At 42.6% G+C, this 18,524-nt stretch overlaps 1 protein-coding gene across 1 annotated transcript in view; it reads left to right on the forward strand.

Moving 5' to 3' along the window:
* The window catches only part of RFX7 (regulatory factor X7), a 119,618-nt gene that overhangs the window by 76,604 nt on the left and 24,490 nt on the right, over window positions 1-18,524 (forward strand). Inside the window, exons 5-7 of the mRNA XM_050968011.1 lie at window positions 7,762-7,878; window positions 11,091-11,175; window positions 11,918-12,125. Of these exons, the coding sequence (XP_050823968.1) occupies window positions 7,762-7,878; window positions 11,091-11,175; window positions 11,918-12,125 (410 nt within the window). The remainder of the gene's footprint in view (window positions 1-7,761; window positions 7,879-11,090; window positions 11,176-11,917; window positions 12,126-18,524) is intronic.

Raw genomic sequence — 18,524 nt, forward strand, 5'->3', positions numbered from 1 at the left:
ATTTACAGCAGAAGGTAAATCTGCTCCTGAGGCCATGTCTACACTAAAAACTTTGCCTTATGATCTTGATTGGGAAAGCTCCAAGATTCCTGATTGGGCCTCAGCCCCTATGTAAGCCAGAGGAGGAAACAGGAAGTTATTCATACAACTGGGCTTCACTTGATGTGGTCCACAGGTCTGGTGGTTTACCTGTTCCTGCCTTCTGAGCCTGACATCCTGGTGTCCTGACTCAGCCAGACTCTTGGTAACTACCTCCTGGTTCCTGCCCTTCAGTTCCATCACCCGAACCTGACCTCGTATCCTGACTCAGACTGACTCTTGATCTCTGGCCTCTGGTTTGTCTCTTGATTCTGATCTCCTGGTGTTCCAGTCTAGGCTGATTCCTCGTAATTGGCTCCTGGACTCTGTTTGCAACTAACTCCTAGGCAAGGCCACCCACTTCCCAGCCCTGACACAGAAGCATGGAGCCCGCACAGCTAGGCAGTTATTGTCATAAACGCTGCAAACACAAGACAACAATGCTCTAGTATTTGCAGATCTGCAGGAGGTACCTCAACAACACTGGACATGGCTATTTCTTTGAGGCACATAATGAAAAACAATTCAGATTTGTTGATGACATTCATGGAGCAACTGCAGATGATGGAATGCTGCTTGGGTCCAAGAAACAAGCACTGACTGGTGAGATCGCATCGTAATGCAGGTTGGGGAGGCTGCAAAGTACCTGCAGAACTTTCAGAGGAGACAGAGAGGCCACATTCCAGGATTTGTGTGCCAGACTCGTGCCCGCCCTCCCGTGCAGGGGCACTAAAGTGAGAGCTGTACTGACGGTTGACAAATGAATGGTGATTGCATTGTGGAAGCTTGCAACCACAGATTGCTACCAATCTATTCTGTTAATTTATTGTTTTTTAATTTGTTTTTTAATAGTACTATAATGTTTGGCATTGTTTTTGGTACACAATCATTTTTTTTGTTTTTTGGAAATAAATTCATCTTTAATACTTGATAACACAATGTCTAGTGCTACTCAAAGCACATAGCTTCACATTCAGTGACCCAAAAGAATATTTTCATCAAGTATATGCTGGGATCATTGATGCTTGCAAAGTTGCTATTGAACAGAGGTTTTCAACAGAAAGCTTTACATTTGCAGTAAAATTGGAGAAGATTATAACTGATGCAGCAAATGGCTTGAAACAGGACATTGTCCAATATGTGAAGCTTTCCATGGTGACATTAACATAAATATATGGAGATATACCTATCTCACAGAACTGGAAGGGATCCCAAAAGGTCACTGAGTCCAGCCCCCTGCCTTCACTAGCGGAACCAAGTGCTGATTTTTGCCCCAGATCCCTAAGTGACTCCCTCAAGGATTGAGCTCACAGCCCTGGGGTTAGCAGGCCAATGCGCAAACCACTGAGCTATCTCCTCCCCTTTAATTCATAGGGTTTGACAGGACCTCAGGAGGTCATCTAGTCCAACCCTCTGTTCAAAGCAGGACCAATCCCCAGACACATTTTTGCCCCAGATCCCTAAATGGCCCCCTTAAGGATTGAACTCACAACCTTGGATTTAGCAGGCCAATGCTCAAACCACTGAGCTATCACTCCCATGGAGGAGCTATATTTTCATTTAGAAATGTTGAGTGATATTTGCAGATCAGAGATTGCCAGTTTAATTTGGTGAGCGAAGTGAAGCAATTCTAAAACAAAACGAAGGCTTGAGTGACATGTTGTCAGAAGTTACAATTCTCCTGAAATTATTCTACACAATTCTGACTACATCCTGCACCCCTGAGCGATCATTCAGTTGTGTGCGCCGACTGAAAAATTATTTGTGAATGACAATGAGCCAAGAACATCTAAATCACTTGGCATTTCTGCACATTCCTAAGAACTCTACCTCTGAATTGCAAGACATTGCAAGTCTCCTGGATGACCTCATTTCAAGAATCAAACAATGACTAAAAGTGTTTGCTGCCTCCTGAAGAACATCGCAAAAGAAGGGGCTATATTTGTTTTAATTTTAGAAAGTATTTGCTTTTGAGGCTATTGACCCAAGAGTGCTTGGTTGTTTTTATATTCAAAAGAGTATTAATAAAGTTGATATTCTTAGTTAAAAAAAATTTCTTACGATAGTGATATTGTGCAATAAAGGGAAACTGTTAAATGTTTACTGTTTCCAGTCCATTTTTACATTATTTTTAAAAACGTATATCGACTTACAAGGCACGGTGCGGGGGGTGGGGGACTTAGACCCATTCTGGGCACTACCAAAAATTATACAAACCTGCTGCCCCATCTGCAGCATTTGTGTTTGCTGTCTGAGAAGCCCTATTCTGTCCTGGTGCATCTCCCTCTCCTTTTCCTTCTGGAACTCCTGGGCCTTTCTTCTGTTCACTCTTTCCTTCTCCAGGCCTTCTGCTCACAGCCTGATGCAACACTAGCTTGCAGGATCTCGATGAACATGCACTCCCTTGTCCTCTACTTTCCTCTTCATCATCAGGTTCGGTCGTGGAGGGGGCACCCCTCAAAGCCTCAACAGACAGACATAACGTTGTGTTTACAGTCACAATGGAAGGTGAAAGATAAGTTTCTGCACTCTCTTCCCCTATTCCCATAAGAGATTTAAATAAGACATTATTGATGCTTCAGCTTTGGCGTTCCTTTGCCCAGCACTGCTTTCTGTATGGCTCAGAGCCTTGGGTAAGAGGGGGCAGGAATTAGGAAGGAATTGTTTGGTTGCAAACAACAATGAAAGACCGGCCCCTATTTCCATGATATGAATAACAGGATAGTGTCACTGAATACTGGCACTATTTTCCGCAGGCAGTGGTGGTTTTAGCTGACATCTCTCGAAGACTGAGGATCACAAAGGGTAAGAGGAACACAGATGCTGGTGCTGCTGGCATCCCAAAGCTGCCCCGACCCCTATGCTGCTAGCTTGTTTATTGCAATGCTGCCTGCTGAAGTCTTCATGGAGTCAGAGCCAGCCTTAGGAGTGGGCGACATACATGACCGCCCAAGGTGTTGTGGTCAGAGGGATGCCATGGTCAACTCTTCCCTCCTCCCCGAAACACACACACGCACACACACACACACACAGAGTCCAAGTCCCCTTTAATCCCCGAACACAGGGCCCAGAGCCGGGGAGGGCCAGGGTTGGGGGCACCCCAACTGGGGACTCCTACTGTGTGACGGGCTCCAGCTGTTAATCCTGGCCCAGCTGGGGAGGGATGGGACTTCCTCTTCCCCTGCATGGGCTGCTCCTGTGGGCAGATCAGACCCATCTCCAGGAACCTTCTCTGACTGCAGGAAGTTCTGCACCCTCCCTTCCCTGCCCCCAGCTTCCTGCCCCCATTGCTCCCCAAACATCCGGGGGGGTCACTGTAGGGGGAGCTGTCCCTGTTTGTCCAACCCCCGTGCATCTGGACTCAGAATGCCATTTTCCCTAAGGCCAGCTCTGCACGGAGTGGTGTGGGAGAAAGTCTGACAATGAGGGAAGAAATAAGGAAGCCACCCCTAGAAAGCTTCAGGAGAGGATTTCAGATATCTCCATGAAAATTACATCCAGATCTCTCAGGAGGATACAAGGACATCCCTGTATACATACATAAACTTCTCTGCGTGCCCCCACTTTTCCATTGCCTAATATTACAGGGGAATGAAGAGCGGATAATAACTCTACCTCTTTTCGTGTGAATAAAACAGTGAAAAGTTGGTATCTGTGTCCTGCTAACTGAGGACAGGAGACATTCCAGAAGATTGGAAAAGGGCTTAAATTGCAGCAAGAGCAGTTTAGGTTGGACATTATGAAAAATTTCCTGTCAGGGTGGTTAAGCACTGGAATAAATTGCCTAGGGAGATTGTGGAATCTCCATCGTTGGGGATTTTTAAGAGCAGGTTGGACAAACGCCTGTTAGGGATGGTCTAGATAATACTTAGTCCTGCCTTGAGTGCAGGGGACTGGACTAGATGACCTCTCGAGGTCTCCTCCAGTTCTATGATTCTGTGAGGTTGAGCCAGGCACTAGTTTCACATTTAAACACTCTAAGGGAGAACGCATGCACATGCTGTCCTGAGGTTCCTTTCCCCGGGATTGGGCTCTTCTGTGCTCGGGCTAGGGGAAGGTCATGTGCCCCTCTCCTCTCCCGCCTTCTCCCCCCGAGCTGGGAGAGGAAGGGACGGGGCTAGAGCCTCTTCCAGCCACACTCTGGCACGCTGCCCAGTGCAGTGCAGTGTCCTGGCTGACTGGGAGAGTGCCTGGCTGCGTCAGCAGCAGGCTGCCCCTGACCCAGTCTCAGTTTCTGGGGACAGCAGCCAAGTGAGCCTGAGCCCCTATCCCCTCCAGCATGCTCAGAGTCAGCTCATGTCCCCAGAAGCTGTGCCTGGGCAGGGAGCGGGCTGCCACGCCTCCCCAGCCAGGCTCTTTCTCAGCCAGCTACTGCTGCGCACAGAGCGTGCTGGCTGGCTGGAGAGGGTCTCCAGGCAGCCTCATTAATATGGATGGTCTGTAGCAGGCTGCCCACTTCGCCACATCATCTGCTTGGCTACAGAGGTCAGCAGGCTGGTTCTTAGCCAGCACTAGCAGCAGCTCACTGGCTTCTCCACACTCCTGCCAACCAATCTCTCTGCTCCTTCGTTAACTTGTTCCTGCAGCTCCTGCCTGGTACCCAGCCTTGCCTCTGTCCTGCCCCAGCCTTGAACCCTCCCCCCTTTGTCTGCTCCCCTGCTTGCTCCAGTTCCTCCTTCAAGTTTGACCTTTGGCTCTGGCTCCAGACTCTGGCTTGATCCTTGGTTCTGGTATCCATTTTCTGCCTTCCCATTTGACCCTTGACTTTGGTTCCAAACTACAGATGCCCACTCCGACCCTTAGGCTTGACACCCACTCTGACCACTAGACTGCCTTTGTCCCAGTCGGCTGACACTACTCCAGGCAGGACCACATCTGGAGTGCATAGGCAGCATGATTGATTGAGCTTTTGACCACAACACAGAAGAGCTCCAAGCTGGACAATCAGGAAAAGCCATTTCAAAAATATGCAAGTGTATAAAAGGGGGAGAGTGGCTTCCAGTCTCTATGACCCTGGACAGTGGAAGTCACAGTTGTGAGCAGAGTGGTCAGCGACAGCATTGTGGGACAGCTGCCGGGTGACTGTTAGGATCAACATAGGTCAGGCAGCATCTACATTTGCCCTACATTGACTAGAGTATGTCAAGCATGCTTCAATGCTATTTGGGAAGGTGGTGTTACTGTGTCACTGCTTAAGCTGGCAGGAGACAAATTTGAGTGTAGACATGCACAAATAGGTAGTCAGAAGGTGACGTATGCCAGCCTAACTTTGTAGTGTAGACCAGGCTTTTGAGTAGTCACAAGAATTTTCTTGGACTCCCAGCACCTTGGTCTTTTATGTTTCCACCATTCTCTTTCACCTAAATAAAGGAAAAAGCATGAGATGCTCTTGTCTCAAGAGAAACCTACTAGAGGGGTCAACAAATCCTACAAGGCTGACCTCTCTGAATTTTACTGCAATTATCCCATCACTTTGGGGGAGTGTAGAAGGGGAAATGGAGATCCTCTGGTGAGAGATGCCTCAGTCGTGTGGTGGCAGAGGCTGACTGAATCCTCTAAGCTTCTCTACTGGCTGCCTCCTCATGTCTGTATGGCTTGAGTTAAGTCATGCTGTGATTGTGACAGCAGCTACAGAGGCGCTCACTGGGGGCTAATGCTGTTGGTACTCCTTTCTCCCTTTGTATCTCCTAGGACAGATTACTGGATCTGGATACCCTCCACTCATGGAAATGGAGGTCATTATCTATCAGCCTTGTATACGCTCTGATCTCATAATGATAATGATGAAAAACATGAATAGCAGATATTTGTTCAATAATACGTGGGACCTTGACTGTCGTAAGGCTGCTTTACATGTTTCCTCTCAGTTCTATGGACTGATCACCTGCCTGCATTCTCCCCCATGTGTAAGGTGCTGGCCTGCCTCCCTAGTCCAAGAAGGACTTTTTATAGGCACCATTTTGTTCTCCAAACTTCTAACTTAGACAAAATAACAAACACAAAAACAGTTCCTCGACCCACTCTCTGCTGCAGTTCCCAGAGGCCTGTCTTCCTTCCCATCTCCCTATCATCACTCCCTCTCAAATGAGCTCTCTCAGCCCTTTATAGGGCTCACCTGACCCCTTCCCAGTTGGGTCTAATAAATTCAACAGATCTGAGTGGCCCAGGTCTCCTGGTCCTTAAAGGAGCAGGCCACCCTGTTATATTGACAGTGAAAATACGCTTTGCTTGTATCCCAACACCTCTACAAGCATCCACATTAGTCATGATTTCAGGAGGGAGCCTTTGGCTGGTATATTGATATACAGAAAATCACTGATAATTAGTGCTATTACTATTCTTTCTGTAGCAGGTGGTGCTGGGAATGAAACTCCAGTTTCTGGAGTGCTGTAGCATGTGTAAATTAGTTTCCCTAATGTATAGAATCATTGTGCTTTCTCTGTTTATTTTCAATTAGAAAGCTTTTTGTTAGATTCATAAAAGCTGAATTTTGCTAGTGTTCATGTGCTTTGTGCTGTTTAGTTAGAATACCAGGCACTGTGGTTTGTGAAAAGGTGCTGTAAGTACATACAGATTTCTGCATTATCATTTAAGAACTTACTATGTGGATATGCCTCCAAAATAGCTCCCATTATTCCCTGCTTTAACATGCTTCTTATTTTCCAGAAAATTCACATTTTGGTTTGAAATGATCCATTCTTGTTCTTGTTCAAGGTCACATTTTTAGGGGGAGAGGTATGGATATTAGAGCAAAATTCCTTCTGCTTCTTTTCTGAGTATTGGAGGACTGGGGAAAAGATACAACCATGCCTAGATCGGTATAGCTTATTTTCCTAAGTGTACAGGAATATTCTATACAGATATAAGCATCTTGGAACCAATATAACTAGGCCACATTATGAGATTGCACTGCTTATCTTTTTCTAAACCAGTAATTGTAACAGTACAAAAACTCTATCTAGACCAGCCCTGGATTAACAGAGGCCTGCCAAACCCATTTAACCAATTTTAAACATATAGAAATGTGTCCACACAGGGATTTGCACCAGTTTTAACTAAACTGGCTTAATTAAACCAGGGCAAGTTTGTGTGAAGACAAACTCCTACAGGCTCTGTGGCTCATTAGGTATTCCCCATTAGTGCTAATATCCCAGATGAGTTTATTAAATTAAGTTCTAACCTTTTTGAAGTGTTCACATGCAAGGTCTTCCACTCTCTTGACATATAGGCAAAATCTCTAACCCTCTGTTTTTCGACTATTCATACGTGGCCTCACACCTTGTTACACCCAAGCAATTTTAACCCATGTATTGGCCAGTCAGATTTCTTCTAAGCCATGTCTGAAATACATGTAATGAAACAGGATGAAATAATAACCAAATTGTATAGCAAATCTTAACCATTCTCCAGATAATGTCACTCTGTATTAAATCTCCTCATGACTTGCCTTTGAACCTGAAAGAGTACAAGGCAGAAACAACTGTATTAATAACTCTGTTTATGCATTTTTAATGTATTCAGTTCATTGTGGATTGATTCATTAATGTTAAATGTAGTTCTAAATATGGATGGGTCTGAGAGTTTTTTGTTTTTTGTTTTGAAGCCTTTGATGGAAGTCTAATGTATAGGATGGCCTTCTGCATTAATACAGTTTCATTCACATTTTCTTTCCCTCTCTTTCAGGAGCTATTGTGACAATCTTGGCTACCATCCTTTAAGTGCTGCTGACTTCGGAAAGATCATGAAAAATGTCTTTCCAAATATGAAGGCCCGCCGTCTGGGCACAAGAGGCAAATCAAAATATCCTTTGCTAGAATACTTTTCAGTAATCTCTTCTGCGCTTGCTTGAAGAACATCTGTTGTTGTAGCTCAACTATCAGCTAAATTTAGAAGTAAAATTAAATCAAGAAATGAAAACAATTTCCCCAAAGTGCTTTGTAGAATACTTGGAAATATGTTAATCTTCTGTTGTTAAGATGTAAGAAAAGTCTTCAGAAATTTTGTATCTGTTTGAGTTCATCTGATTCTAAATGTTTAGTTGTTCCTGTAGTTATTTACCTTGAAAAATAAAAAGATGGGTCTTAGATAAAACAACTTGCATTAGATCCATGCAATACTTTTATGCCATAATAACACAAGTAAGGAGAATTATGATCTTAACTTCCTTGTCCTGTACTAGTGCAAATCAATAATGTGAGAAATTAAGATGACACCATTGATGCCTCTTAAGCCATATTAAAATGTTATTTAAAATTGCCACCCCTCACCCCACAGAAATGCTCAGGCTACAAAGCACTTTCTTTTTGAGGGGGAGAGGAAGGTTAATTGTTGTTTAAAAGAGGAGAGGAATGAACTGGATGTCAGTGAGGAAGGAGTTCCGCATGCAAGAATCTACGAAAGCAATAACACAATTAACTGGGGACCTCAGATGTAACCTGAGATACCTGAAAGGATGATGTCAGAACACAAATATATATCTCTACTATAGACAGGACTATGCACAGTTAAAGTCATTAAAAAAGCCAATAGGCCCAACCGTATGTCACTCCATCACTTAACAGACAGGCAGTGTGAAGAACTCAGATCAAGCATAATATGAAAAAGTTTGCTCAAGCCAGTGAGGAAACATTGTGCTGCATTATCATGATGAGCAAGCTATGAAAAAGCCCTGCCAGGAAGGAAGCCCTGCAGTATTAAACCTAAAGGCCATGAGGACATGTGTTGGTGTTCCGAGTTGGTCTGACATAAGTAAGGGAGCAGCAAGTATAGATTGTGTAACAGCAACATCTCTATTCCATCTTTAACAAGGTAAGGTGTTCCTGGAAAAACTGGTTGAAAACTACATCAAGTTATTTAATCTTGCACATTACCTCTGAACAAGTCCACTCAGCAAGCGGAGACATGAAGGCAATCAGAACTTGTATCTGTCAGAAAGAATTTTGTCTTCCTAAAGCTGAGGATCAGTCTGTGTATTATGTATCTTTACATATGATGAAAGATGTGCTAATCACCTCAAATAAAGAGGGGGTGGCTCTGATGCATCCAGCTGGCAAAGTCAGCCAATCATTCTTCCTCATCTAAGACTGAGCATTCAGACTCCATGGGGCAACAGATATGTAACTATAATTTGCATGCCCATGTCTTTAGAAATGAGATCATGAGAAGGCCTCATAAATGTTGAGTCACATGGGAGATTGATCTCTGGAGGGTATGACGTTTCACATTCCTCACTGGTGATCTACAGTTTTCTGTAACCACAGATTGACTCTTGTCCTCTTAAGGTCTTTATGACTTAAAACACTGGATGATATTGTCTATCTATGAAAGGCATGCGTTGCATGCTCAAGGACCAGCTCTGCCTGTAGGACAATTCTGTCCAGCCCCCGAAGACTCATGGAACATGCTTTTAAATTTTTAATGGTAATAGTAATTAACGATTGGAACAATTTACCAAGGGTCATGGTGGATTCTCCATTACTGACAATTTTAAAATCAAGATTGCATGTTTTTCTACAAGAGCTGCTCTAGCAATTATTTTGCAAAAGGTTGAGGACCTGTGCTATACAGCAGGTCAGACTAGATCAGTGGTTTTCAAACTTTTTTCCTGGGGACCCAGTTGAAGAAAATTGTTGATTCCTGTGGCAGAGGGTTGAAGTGCGGGAGTGAGGACCGCGGGATGGGGTTAGAAATGAGGTGTTCAGGATGTGGGAGGGTGCTTTAGGGTGTGGGAGGGGGTTGGGGCTCTGGATTGGGGATGCAGGCTTGGGGGTGGGGTCGGGGATGAGGGGTTTGGGGTGCAGGAAGGGGTTTCTGGTGGGGGGGGCTCAGGGCAGGGGATTGAGGCACAGACTTACCTCTGGCAGCTCCCAGTCAGTGATGCAGCCATGGTGCAGAGGCAGGCTTCCTGTCTGTCCTGGCACCGCGGGCCAGGCTGCATCCTGGAAGCAGCCAGCAGCGGGTCCAGCTCCTAGGCGGCGATGCACAACCAGCTTCACTGGCCCCCCTTCCTGGAAGCCAGACCCGTTGCTGGCTGCTCCCGGGGCACAGCACGGTGTTGGAACAGGTAGACACTAGTCTGCCTTAGCTGGGCAACACCGCCAATGGGACTTTTAACATCACAGTTGGCACTGCTGACCAGAGCCGCTAGGATCCCTGGGTGCTAAGCAAGGCAACCCAATTCCTTACATGCTGGGTCGTGACCCGAACTTTGAAAAACACTGGACTAGATTATCACAGTGGACCCTTCTGACCTTGGAATCTGTGAATCTGTTAAAGGAGAGACTTCAGTGCTTAGCTGGTAGCAGTTAACTATATATGCCCTCTAGTTTAGAGAATCAGTGCTTCATGTAATAGGAAATCAGAAGATTATGAATAAGACAATTAATTCTCTTATCAACTCAGGATGATTAAAATATGGCCTTATCTTGTAAAGAGTTGTTACTCTACCAGAGAGAGGCATAAAAAGAACCAATGGCTGGAAGTTAAAACCAGGCAAATTCAAATTAGAAGTAAGACACACATTTTTAACAAGGAGAGTGATTAACCATTGGGACCACCTACCCAGGGAAGTGGTGAATTCTCCATCTCTTGAGGTCTTCAGATTCAGATTGGATGCCTTACTGGGTACCCAAACACAAGTACTTGGGCTCAATACAGGAGTAACTGGTTGAAATTCTTTGGCCTGTGTGATGCTGGAGGTCAAACTACATGATCTAATGATCCCCTTTGGCCTTTAAATCCATGAAACATACCGAGGGCCTGCAAATTACAGCATTTAGGCAGACTGCTGTGCTCACATGAAACCAGTGCAGGACTGGGGTCCATAATTTACACTGTTTTGATTCCTGGCTTAATGTAAAGGATTTTTTAATGTAATGCCAACAAGTGTGGGGCCTGCATTTTGCTTTTGCTTATGAAGTCCATATTGGGAAAGCAGAAGAGTGTTTGAAAACGTGTGCCATTTTGTTACAAACCAAGGAGCAGAGAATATTTAGACCTTAATTTGTGATCACATATTGCTACAGTGGACTGAGGAAGAAAGCTTTTGTGCATATGCCAACACTGCCCAACCTTGGCTTCCATAAAACTGGAGATGGGGTACAGTATCTACACATGTGTTTGTGCAAACTAACTTTAACCATATTTTCTTTTAATATTTAACATTATTGAAACAAAAACATTTCCTGAGAAGTATGCAACTAAACAGCTGTGAAGTTTAAAAAAAATTATATATAATTTTTTTTGTACAAAACTCTCATATCCCAAAATCAGCCTAGTTGGATTTGCTTAAACTTAAGTAACAATTGGAGTGCGATTAATAACAGCGATGATCTAATTTAGCAGCTCTTCACTGTGTCACCACCTACAAATTATTATTTGTTAAATTCATAATTCTCGGTGTATTTTTGCCTTCACTATAAAAAGCCCCAAAGATCACTATTAGGAAGGGAGCAGGAGTCACGGCAACGCACACATCTCCTAGATGACAGGTGGCATGCTAAATTGGTAGGCTCAGAAGAAAAGTAGCAGAACACTAAAAATGCTTTGCTAATTTTAGTTTGGCTTTTCATGCAAGGGGCATTGAATTGTGGGTAGTGAAAGTACCAGAATTACTCATGCAATATACTTCCAGAACTGCCATAGCAAAGTAACATAATGTCCCTGCGTGTGCACAAGCAGTAGGAAAATATTGATGTGTTTCATCTTGGATAATACTGATATAGATGTAGAATGTATAGATTTTTTTTTTATGTAAGTCAATGAGTTCCATTTCTGTATCGTTTGCTCTAGGGTTGTCATTGCTTTTTAATAACTAAGCTTTGCTTTTTCTTTGCATTAGTTGGATGGGTCAGATCCATCAGGGCAGCTGCAAAGTGCTGATGAGGAAGTTGTGTTGGCCGCCTGTCGACTTGTGTGCGAATGGGCCCAGAAAGTCCTAAGCCAGCCCTTTGATTCAGTCTTGGATTTAGCTCGTTTCCTTGTCAAAAGTCACTACATCGGCACCAAATCAATGGCAGCTTTAACAGTAATGGCAGGGGCACCGGCAGGTAATGGGTTAACTCTTATATCTGAACCTCTGGGATGGGTGATCTCTTATTTCAGAAGAAAATTAATGCATTTTGTGTAATGATGACTTTTTAAATTTAAATAGGAAGATCTGTTGGATGTCACCTGTTGGAATGTGGCCCAGTTGAGGAGTGGCTGAAAGATATGATAGTCTGATGACCATTAGGTGAAATGAGTTAGTAGTATGAGTCCAGTCCCTAATGAGTAAGCATCCACATCACTAACATCCTGGTTCCAGAAAGCTCCCGTACCTTATGCATGTCCAGAATAGGGGTGGATTTAAACAAACATTAAAGTGCTTTGACTGAATCAGAGTCTAAATTGCTGACTTGGTTGGTTCCTGTTTTGGCTGGCTGCGCGTGGAGACCTAGAGTTTGAAGTTGCAAAGCCCTTCAGTGGACTTGGAGGGCTGGAAAGGGGAAGCTTGAATTGCCGTTGCCTATATTTTACCTATTCTGTGACTTTAGTTTCCCTGGCTTTTAAACTGGCTCCTTTCACCAGTGCTATAAGAGGGGAAAGTTAATATGACTATTTTTGCTGCAGTTGGGATTTTTATGTTTGTTAGTTGTAAGGAAAGGGAGTGGGGATGTTGAGTAAAATATTGTCACATCTGGTTGGAGCAGTTTACTACCTGGGAAAAGAGAGAAGCCTTTATATAAACTATGGTTTACATTCACTGGGATTATTCTGTGGGGACTGTGGAACCCTGATTGCTGCTCCAGAAGAACTACTACTCTGGAATCCAGTATCTGAACAATAGAGAAAGGAGGTGAAGGGAGGAATATTTGGCTACATTAATGTTAATTGTGACATTACACATGGTACAATCTGTAGTGATGGACAAATGTGTCCCCTCAATTCTTCAACCTGAGATGCCTTTTATACTGCTTCACTGTGAGAGCAACTGCTCTTGGTTTGCCCACACACAGCCTCTAGCATGTAAATTGCTCATATACTTTGAGTGCTGTAGCCAGCCACTCCTGAATTATATTACAGAGCAACACCAGCAAATTCCCAGTCCCAGACTTTTCCCCAGAAATGTGCATCCTGTATTGCCCAGTACCCTCTTTAACAATGCAAGCTTATAGAAAGTCCATCATTTTATTAACAGACAATGATAGGCACAAATCTTGTTATCTCAAAGAGAGTTTCCCAATAGGGTTGCCAACTTTCTAATTGCTGACAACTTTCCAATTGCCCCAGCCCCACTAGCTGCTTCACCTCTTCGCCCAAGGCCCCACCCTTGCTCTGCCTCTTCCCTTGAGGCCCCGCCCCTCATCACTCACTCCTTTTCACCCTGCCCCTTCTTTGTAGCTGGATCCTCTTCACCTCCCTCCCTGCCCCCCACCCCCCCGAGCTGGACTCCCTCTGTTCTGGAGCTGCAGCCTGATATGGGGTCTGCCTGCCTTCCCACGAGATGCAGGTAGGAGGTGGCCCCAGCTGAGCAGTGGCTAGCATGGGTTGATGACCTGCGCATCCCTCCCCTCCTGCCCCTCCCCGTTCACAATAACTGGACTTTTAGTGTCCAGTCAGTACATCTGACCAGACACTGCCAGGCCCCCTTTCTAACTGGACTTTCCCCAGATACTTCAATCCAAACATACTGACTTAGATAAAATAATAAAACAGATTAATTAACTACAGAAAGATAGATTTTAAGTGTTTACAAGTAATGAGGCATAAAAGTCAAAATTTGGCTCCAAAAAAATAAAAGGTAAAATGCAGCTAATAGATACATTCAAAATAAAATTTCTCTCACCACATGATTTTGCACTCTTACTAGCTGGATGCGTTTCAGCCAGGAACCCTCCCCCAATCCAATGCTCCTTTCCTTGTCTTTCAGACATTGCGGATATTGTAGGCAGAGAGAAAGGGAGGAGAGATAATCTGAGGAGTTTGCTCCCCTTTTTTTGTAACAATAATGAAGAGAATTATCTTCTGCTGGGGTTCAGGTGACAAAGAGTCTGTGGGATGGGAACTTCCAGCTGTTTCTTTGCCAATGTATAAATTTTTCACTCACAGCCTTCTACTTGCCATAGAATGGCTGCTTAACCAGGTGATAGTTCATTTGATTATACTGACACCTGGCTAGCCTTTTGTCTCTGGAGAACTGATTTGAAGCAGTTTCCCTAGACTTTGAACATGTATTATACAGTATTAAATTTACATGCAAAATATTTTACCAGGACAATAATGTTCAGATTGTGAGTTTTCAAATGATACCTCACAGGCATACTTTGTACAAAATTCATCATAGTCTTGTAAAAAGGATGAACATAAGGATACAGATGTCACAAGCATCTGAACAGCAGAGAAAGGAGATAAGTGAGAAATATTTGACTACATTAATTGTTACTAAAAGAATAAGGATTTTTCAATTTAAACTAAATACATTTTCCCTTTAAAATGTAAAATGTTAAAAGTTGCATTTGAAATCATGATAATCGGTGTTAAGGCCTAAATAATATATTTATTTATATATTCAAATAATTTAAATAAATAAAAGAGGCATCAGTGAACCTTCCTCAAATGAATTAAAGGGTGTTGTTTTTTATAATTGTATACAGAAGGTCAACACAAGCTTTATAAATAGGTCACAGTGTCATGCATTGCATTAAGTATCTGTGTTATTTTCAGTCTTACAGTGGAGCACATTACTTACATTTTTCCAAATGTAAGTATTTTCAGTTTCTGTTGTGCAAAAAGCTTTTATCTTAATTACTTTTGATTTCATTTAAGTAGTAGGTGCACAGAGAATATTTTCTTCATTTGGTCTAGTTCATTCAAATTTGAGAAACCAATTGGGAGTTGAAAAAGTTGTGTTCCTCTTTCAGATTATGAATAAAAACCAGGATGAGATCTACTAATTCTAAAAACTTGAAGGAAATGATGCTAGATTTTCAAAGGTATTTAGGCCATAGACACCCATCTGTATCTTTAGGCACAGGGGTCGGCAACCTTTCAGAAGTGGTGTGCCGAGTCTTCATTTATTCACTCTAATTTAAGGTTTTGCATGCCAGTAATACATTTTAATGTTTTTAGAAGGTCTTTTTCTATAAGTCTATAATATATAACTAAACTATTGTTGTATGTAAAGTAAATAAGGCTTTTAAAATGTTTAAGAAGCTTCATTTAAAATAAAATTAAAATGCAGAGCCCCCGGACTGGTGGCGAGGACCTGGGCAGTGTGAGTGCCACTGAAAATCAGCTTGCGTACCGCCGTCGACACCTGTGCCATAGGTTGCCTACCGCTGTTTAGGCACCTAAATACTTGTGAAAATCTGACCCATGGTGACCAGAAACAACCCATCAATTCACTGACAACACAGTTAATATTTCCTTTGTTTAATAAAGAGTTAGTTTTAAATACAAAACTGTTTTGATCAACTTAATTTGTTTTCTTATGTATCCAGCACTTAAGGTAGTATAATTTAACTAATAAAAACCATTTAAAATGCTGGTTTTGTACATTTTTAATTGAATTCCAGCTTCAATCCAAATGCAGTTTGAAACCAATTCTGAGTATAAAGTTATCTAGTAAATAAGAAATACTTTATTCACTATTTTCTAACCAAAAAAACTAAAAAGAGTCTGAATAAATATATGTTGAGGCATATGACTTCTTAAACGTGTATGTCCAAATTTAGTGTAAAGGCTATATTTGGTTGCAAATCAATGTTTTAATGGTTACACCAACCAAGGGAAATCAACCTTTCTTTAGGAAAATAACTAAGTACAAATGCAAAACAAGATTACAACCAGTAAAGGTTTCCTGGTTGCTGATTTCAATTAGGATTAAAATCAGTGCTTTAAATCAGTTTGATTGAAAGTGCACCCTACTGCATATCAGCATTTGGATGGTAAAATGATTGTCCCTTCCAGACTGGCTTCAGATGGGCTCTCAAAGCTCTTGAGACAGGGTGGATAAAAATCAACAAAAAATCAGATTTTTTTATTTAAATCTGATTTTGAGGGAAAAAAACCTATCTAAAGATAGTTTTAATTAAGATACATTATAGTTCAAAAGATATCTCATCATGGAATAGGGATTATAAATTCTAACTCTATAGTATGAGACAATATATTCATGTAATGTTTAAGAAAAGTTTTGTAAATTAGTTCCAATAGTTCATGGATTAGGGACCCAATCTTATGGGGATCCAGGGTCTTTTGTATAGATTATTTAAATTAATCTATCTACCCAATGGGACTCAGTGCTCAGTCTAGAAGATACCATCAGAGATGCTTAGTTTTGCAGTTCTCAGACAGTGGATTTGTGTCTCCAGAGATAACATGTTTGTTAACAGCAAAAATGTTTTTAAATAAATAATATATAGAAATGAGAAATAACAGACTTCAACCCTATTGTCGCTCTGCAAATTTGTGTACACAGAGTCAATCCCTTACCTCTCTCTAAAAGTGCAAAGTTTCAAAAAGTTCAATGAATAGAAGATCGTTGGTGATGGAATAGATCTGGACAAGGAGAAGTAGTATGGAGATAAATGTGAGAAAGGAGGGACAGATAAATGTGAGAAACAAAAGTGAAACCGGTTGAGCATCATATTCCAGAAGTCTTGAGGTCTTTCTGAGTGTAGCCTTCATTGATTTGAGATCTACCATACCATTCTCTCACTAGAAGGGAAAACCTATAATGGCAGCAGGCCGTAAAAGAGACCCAGTCTGGGAATATTTTAATGAAGTTCCTCTTCCTGTGGGTAAGACAGGCATGTATGAAAAATGTAAACAGTGCAACAAAGAAATGCAAGGCCTAGTTGCCCGAATCAATCAACATCATGAGAAGTGTTCCTTCTCAGGAGGAAGCTGCATTTAAGATGATGAAAGGAACGTGTCTGAACATGCAGGATCTTCAGGTTGGTAACCTTTTTTATTTCATAATTCTTTCTTAAGGACTGCCTGTCTTCCTTCTGGACTAGTTTTGAATTCTCATGTTTGAGCAAAAAATATAGTTGTTACTCTATGGTACTATCGTTTTAGGTGCAATTGTGATAAAAATAAATAGCTGAAATAGGCAGATCTTCCTTTTACAATTTCACCTTTAAAGTATTATTGAGTGTCAGTGAATTCAATGAGTAATACTAAATGAGCAGTATGGTAATAATAATTAAATAACTGCATTGATTTATTTTGTTTAGGAGACTCCGTCATCAACATACAGGATTCTGAAGACTATCCACCTTTGAGATCACCATCATTTTCTATAGTTTCAGAGTTATCTGCCAATGATAGTGTTTCATCACATCATGTATGTCACATATACTGTGGCTATCACCTGTAGCAAAAAGAAAAAAAAATCTCCATCATCCAGAAGCAGCCATAGATAAGTTTGTGATAAGAACCAGCAGATTACAAAAAGAGGTAATTGATGAAAACATTGCCTGGTTTGTTTATGCAACAAACTCTCCTTTCCGTATGATTGAGAAAAGACGGTTACTCACCTTTGTAACTGTTGTTCTTCGAGATGTGTTGCTCATATCCATTCCAATTAGGTGTGTGCGTGCCGTGTGCACGTCCGTCGGAAGATTTTTACCCTAGCAACACTCAGTGGGTCGGCTGAGCGCCCCCTGGCATGGTGCCACTATGGCACTGAATATATACTCCTGCCAACCCGTATGCTCCTCAGTTCCTTCTTGCCGGCTACTCCGACAGTGGGGAAAGAGGGCTGGTTTTGGAATGGATATGAGCAACACATCTCGAAGAACAAGAGTTACAAAGGTGAGTAACCGTCTTTTCTTCTTCGAGTGCTTGCTCATATCCATTCCAATTAGGTGAATCCCAAGCCTTACCTAGGTGGTGGGGTCGGAGTGAGATACTGCAGCGCGCAGAACCACAGAGCTGAAGGCTGCGACCTCTCTGGATTGTTGCACCAGGGCATAATGGGAAGTGAAGGTATGTACTGAAGGCCACGTAGCTGCTCGACATATCTCCTGGATGGGTACTCGAGCTAGGAAGGCGGCCGATGAGGCCTGAGCCCTGGTAGAATGAGCGGTAATATGTCCCGGAGAGACATGAGCTAGATCATAGCAAGTACGGATGCACGCTGTTACCCATGACGAAATTCTCTGAGAAGAGACGAATAGGCCTTTCATCTGATCTGCCACTGCCACAAAAAGTTGGGGCGTTTTGCGGAAGGGTCTCGTTCGGTCAATGTAGAAGGCGAGCGCCCTACGGATGTCGAGGGAATGCAACTGCTGTTCTCTACGAGATGTATGCGGTTTGGGAAAGAAGACCGAGAGGAATAAGTCCTGGTTGAGATGGAAGGCCGAGACTTCTTTAGGGAGGAATGCCGGATGTGGACGTAACTGCACCTTGTCTTTGTGGAACACTGTGTATGGTGGGTCCACCATCAGAGCCTGAAGCTC

This window comes from Gopherus flavomarginatus, chromosome 9 (genome assembly GCF_025201925.1).
Source record: "Gopherus flavomarginatus isolate rGopFla2 chromosome 9, rGopFla2.mat.asm, whole genome shotgun sequence".
NCBI classification, from domain to species: Eukaryota; Metazoa; Chordata; order Testudines; family Testudinidae; genus Gopherus; species Gopherus flavomarginatus.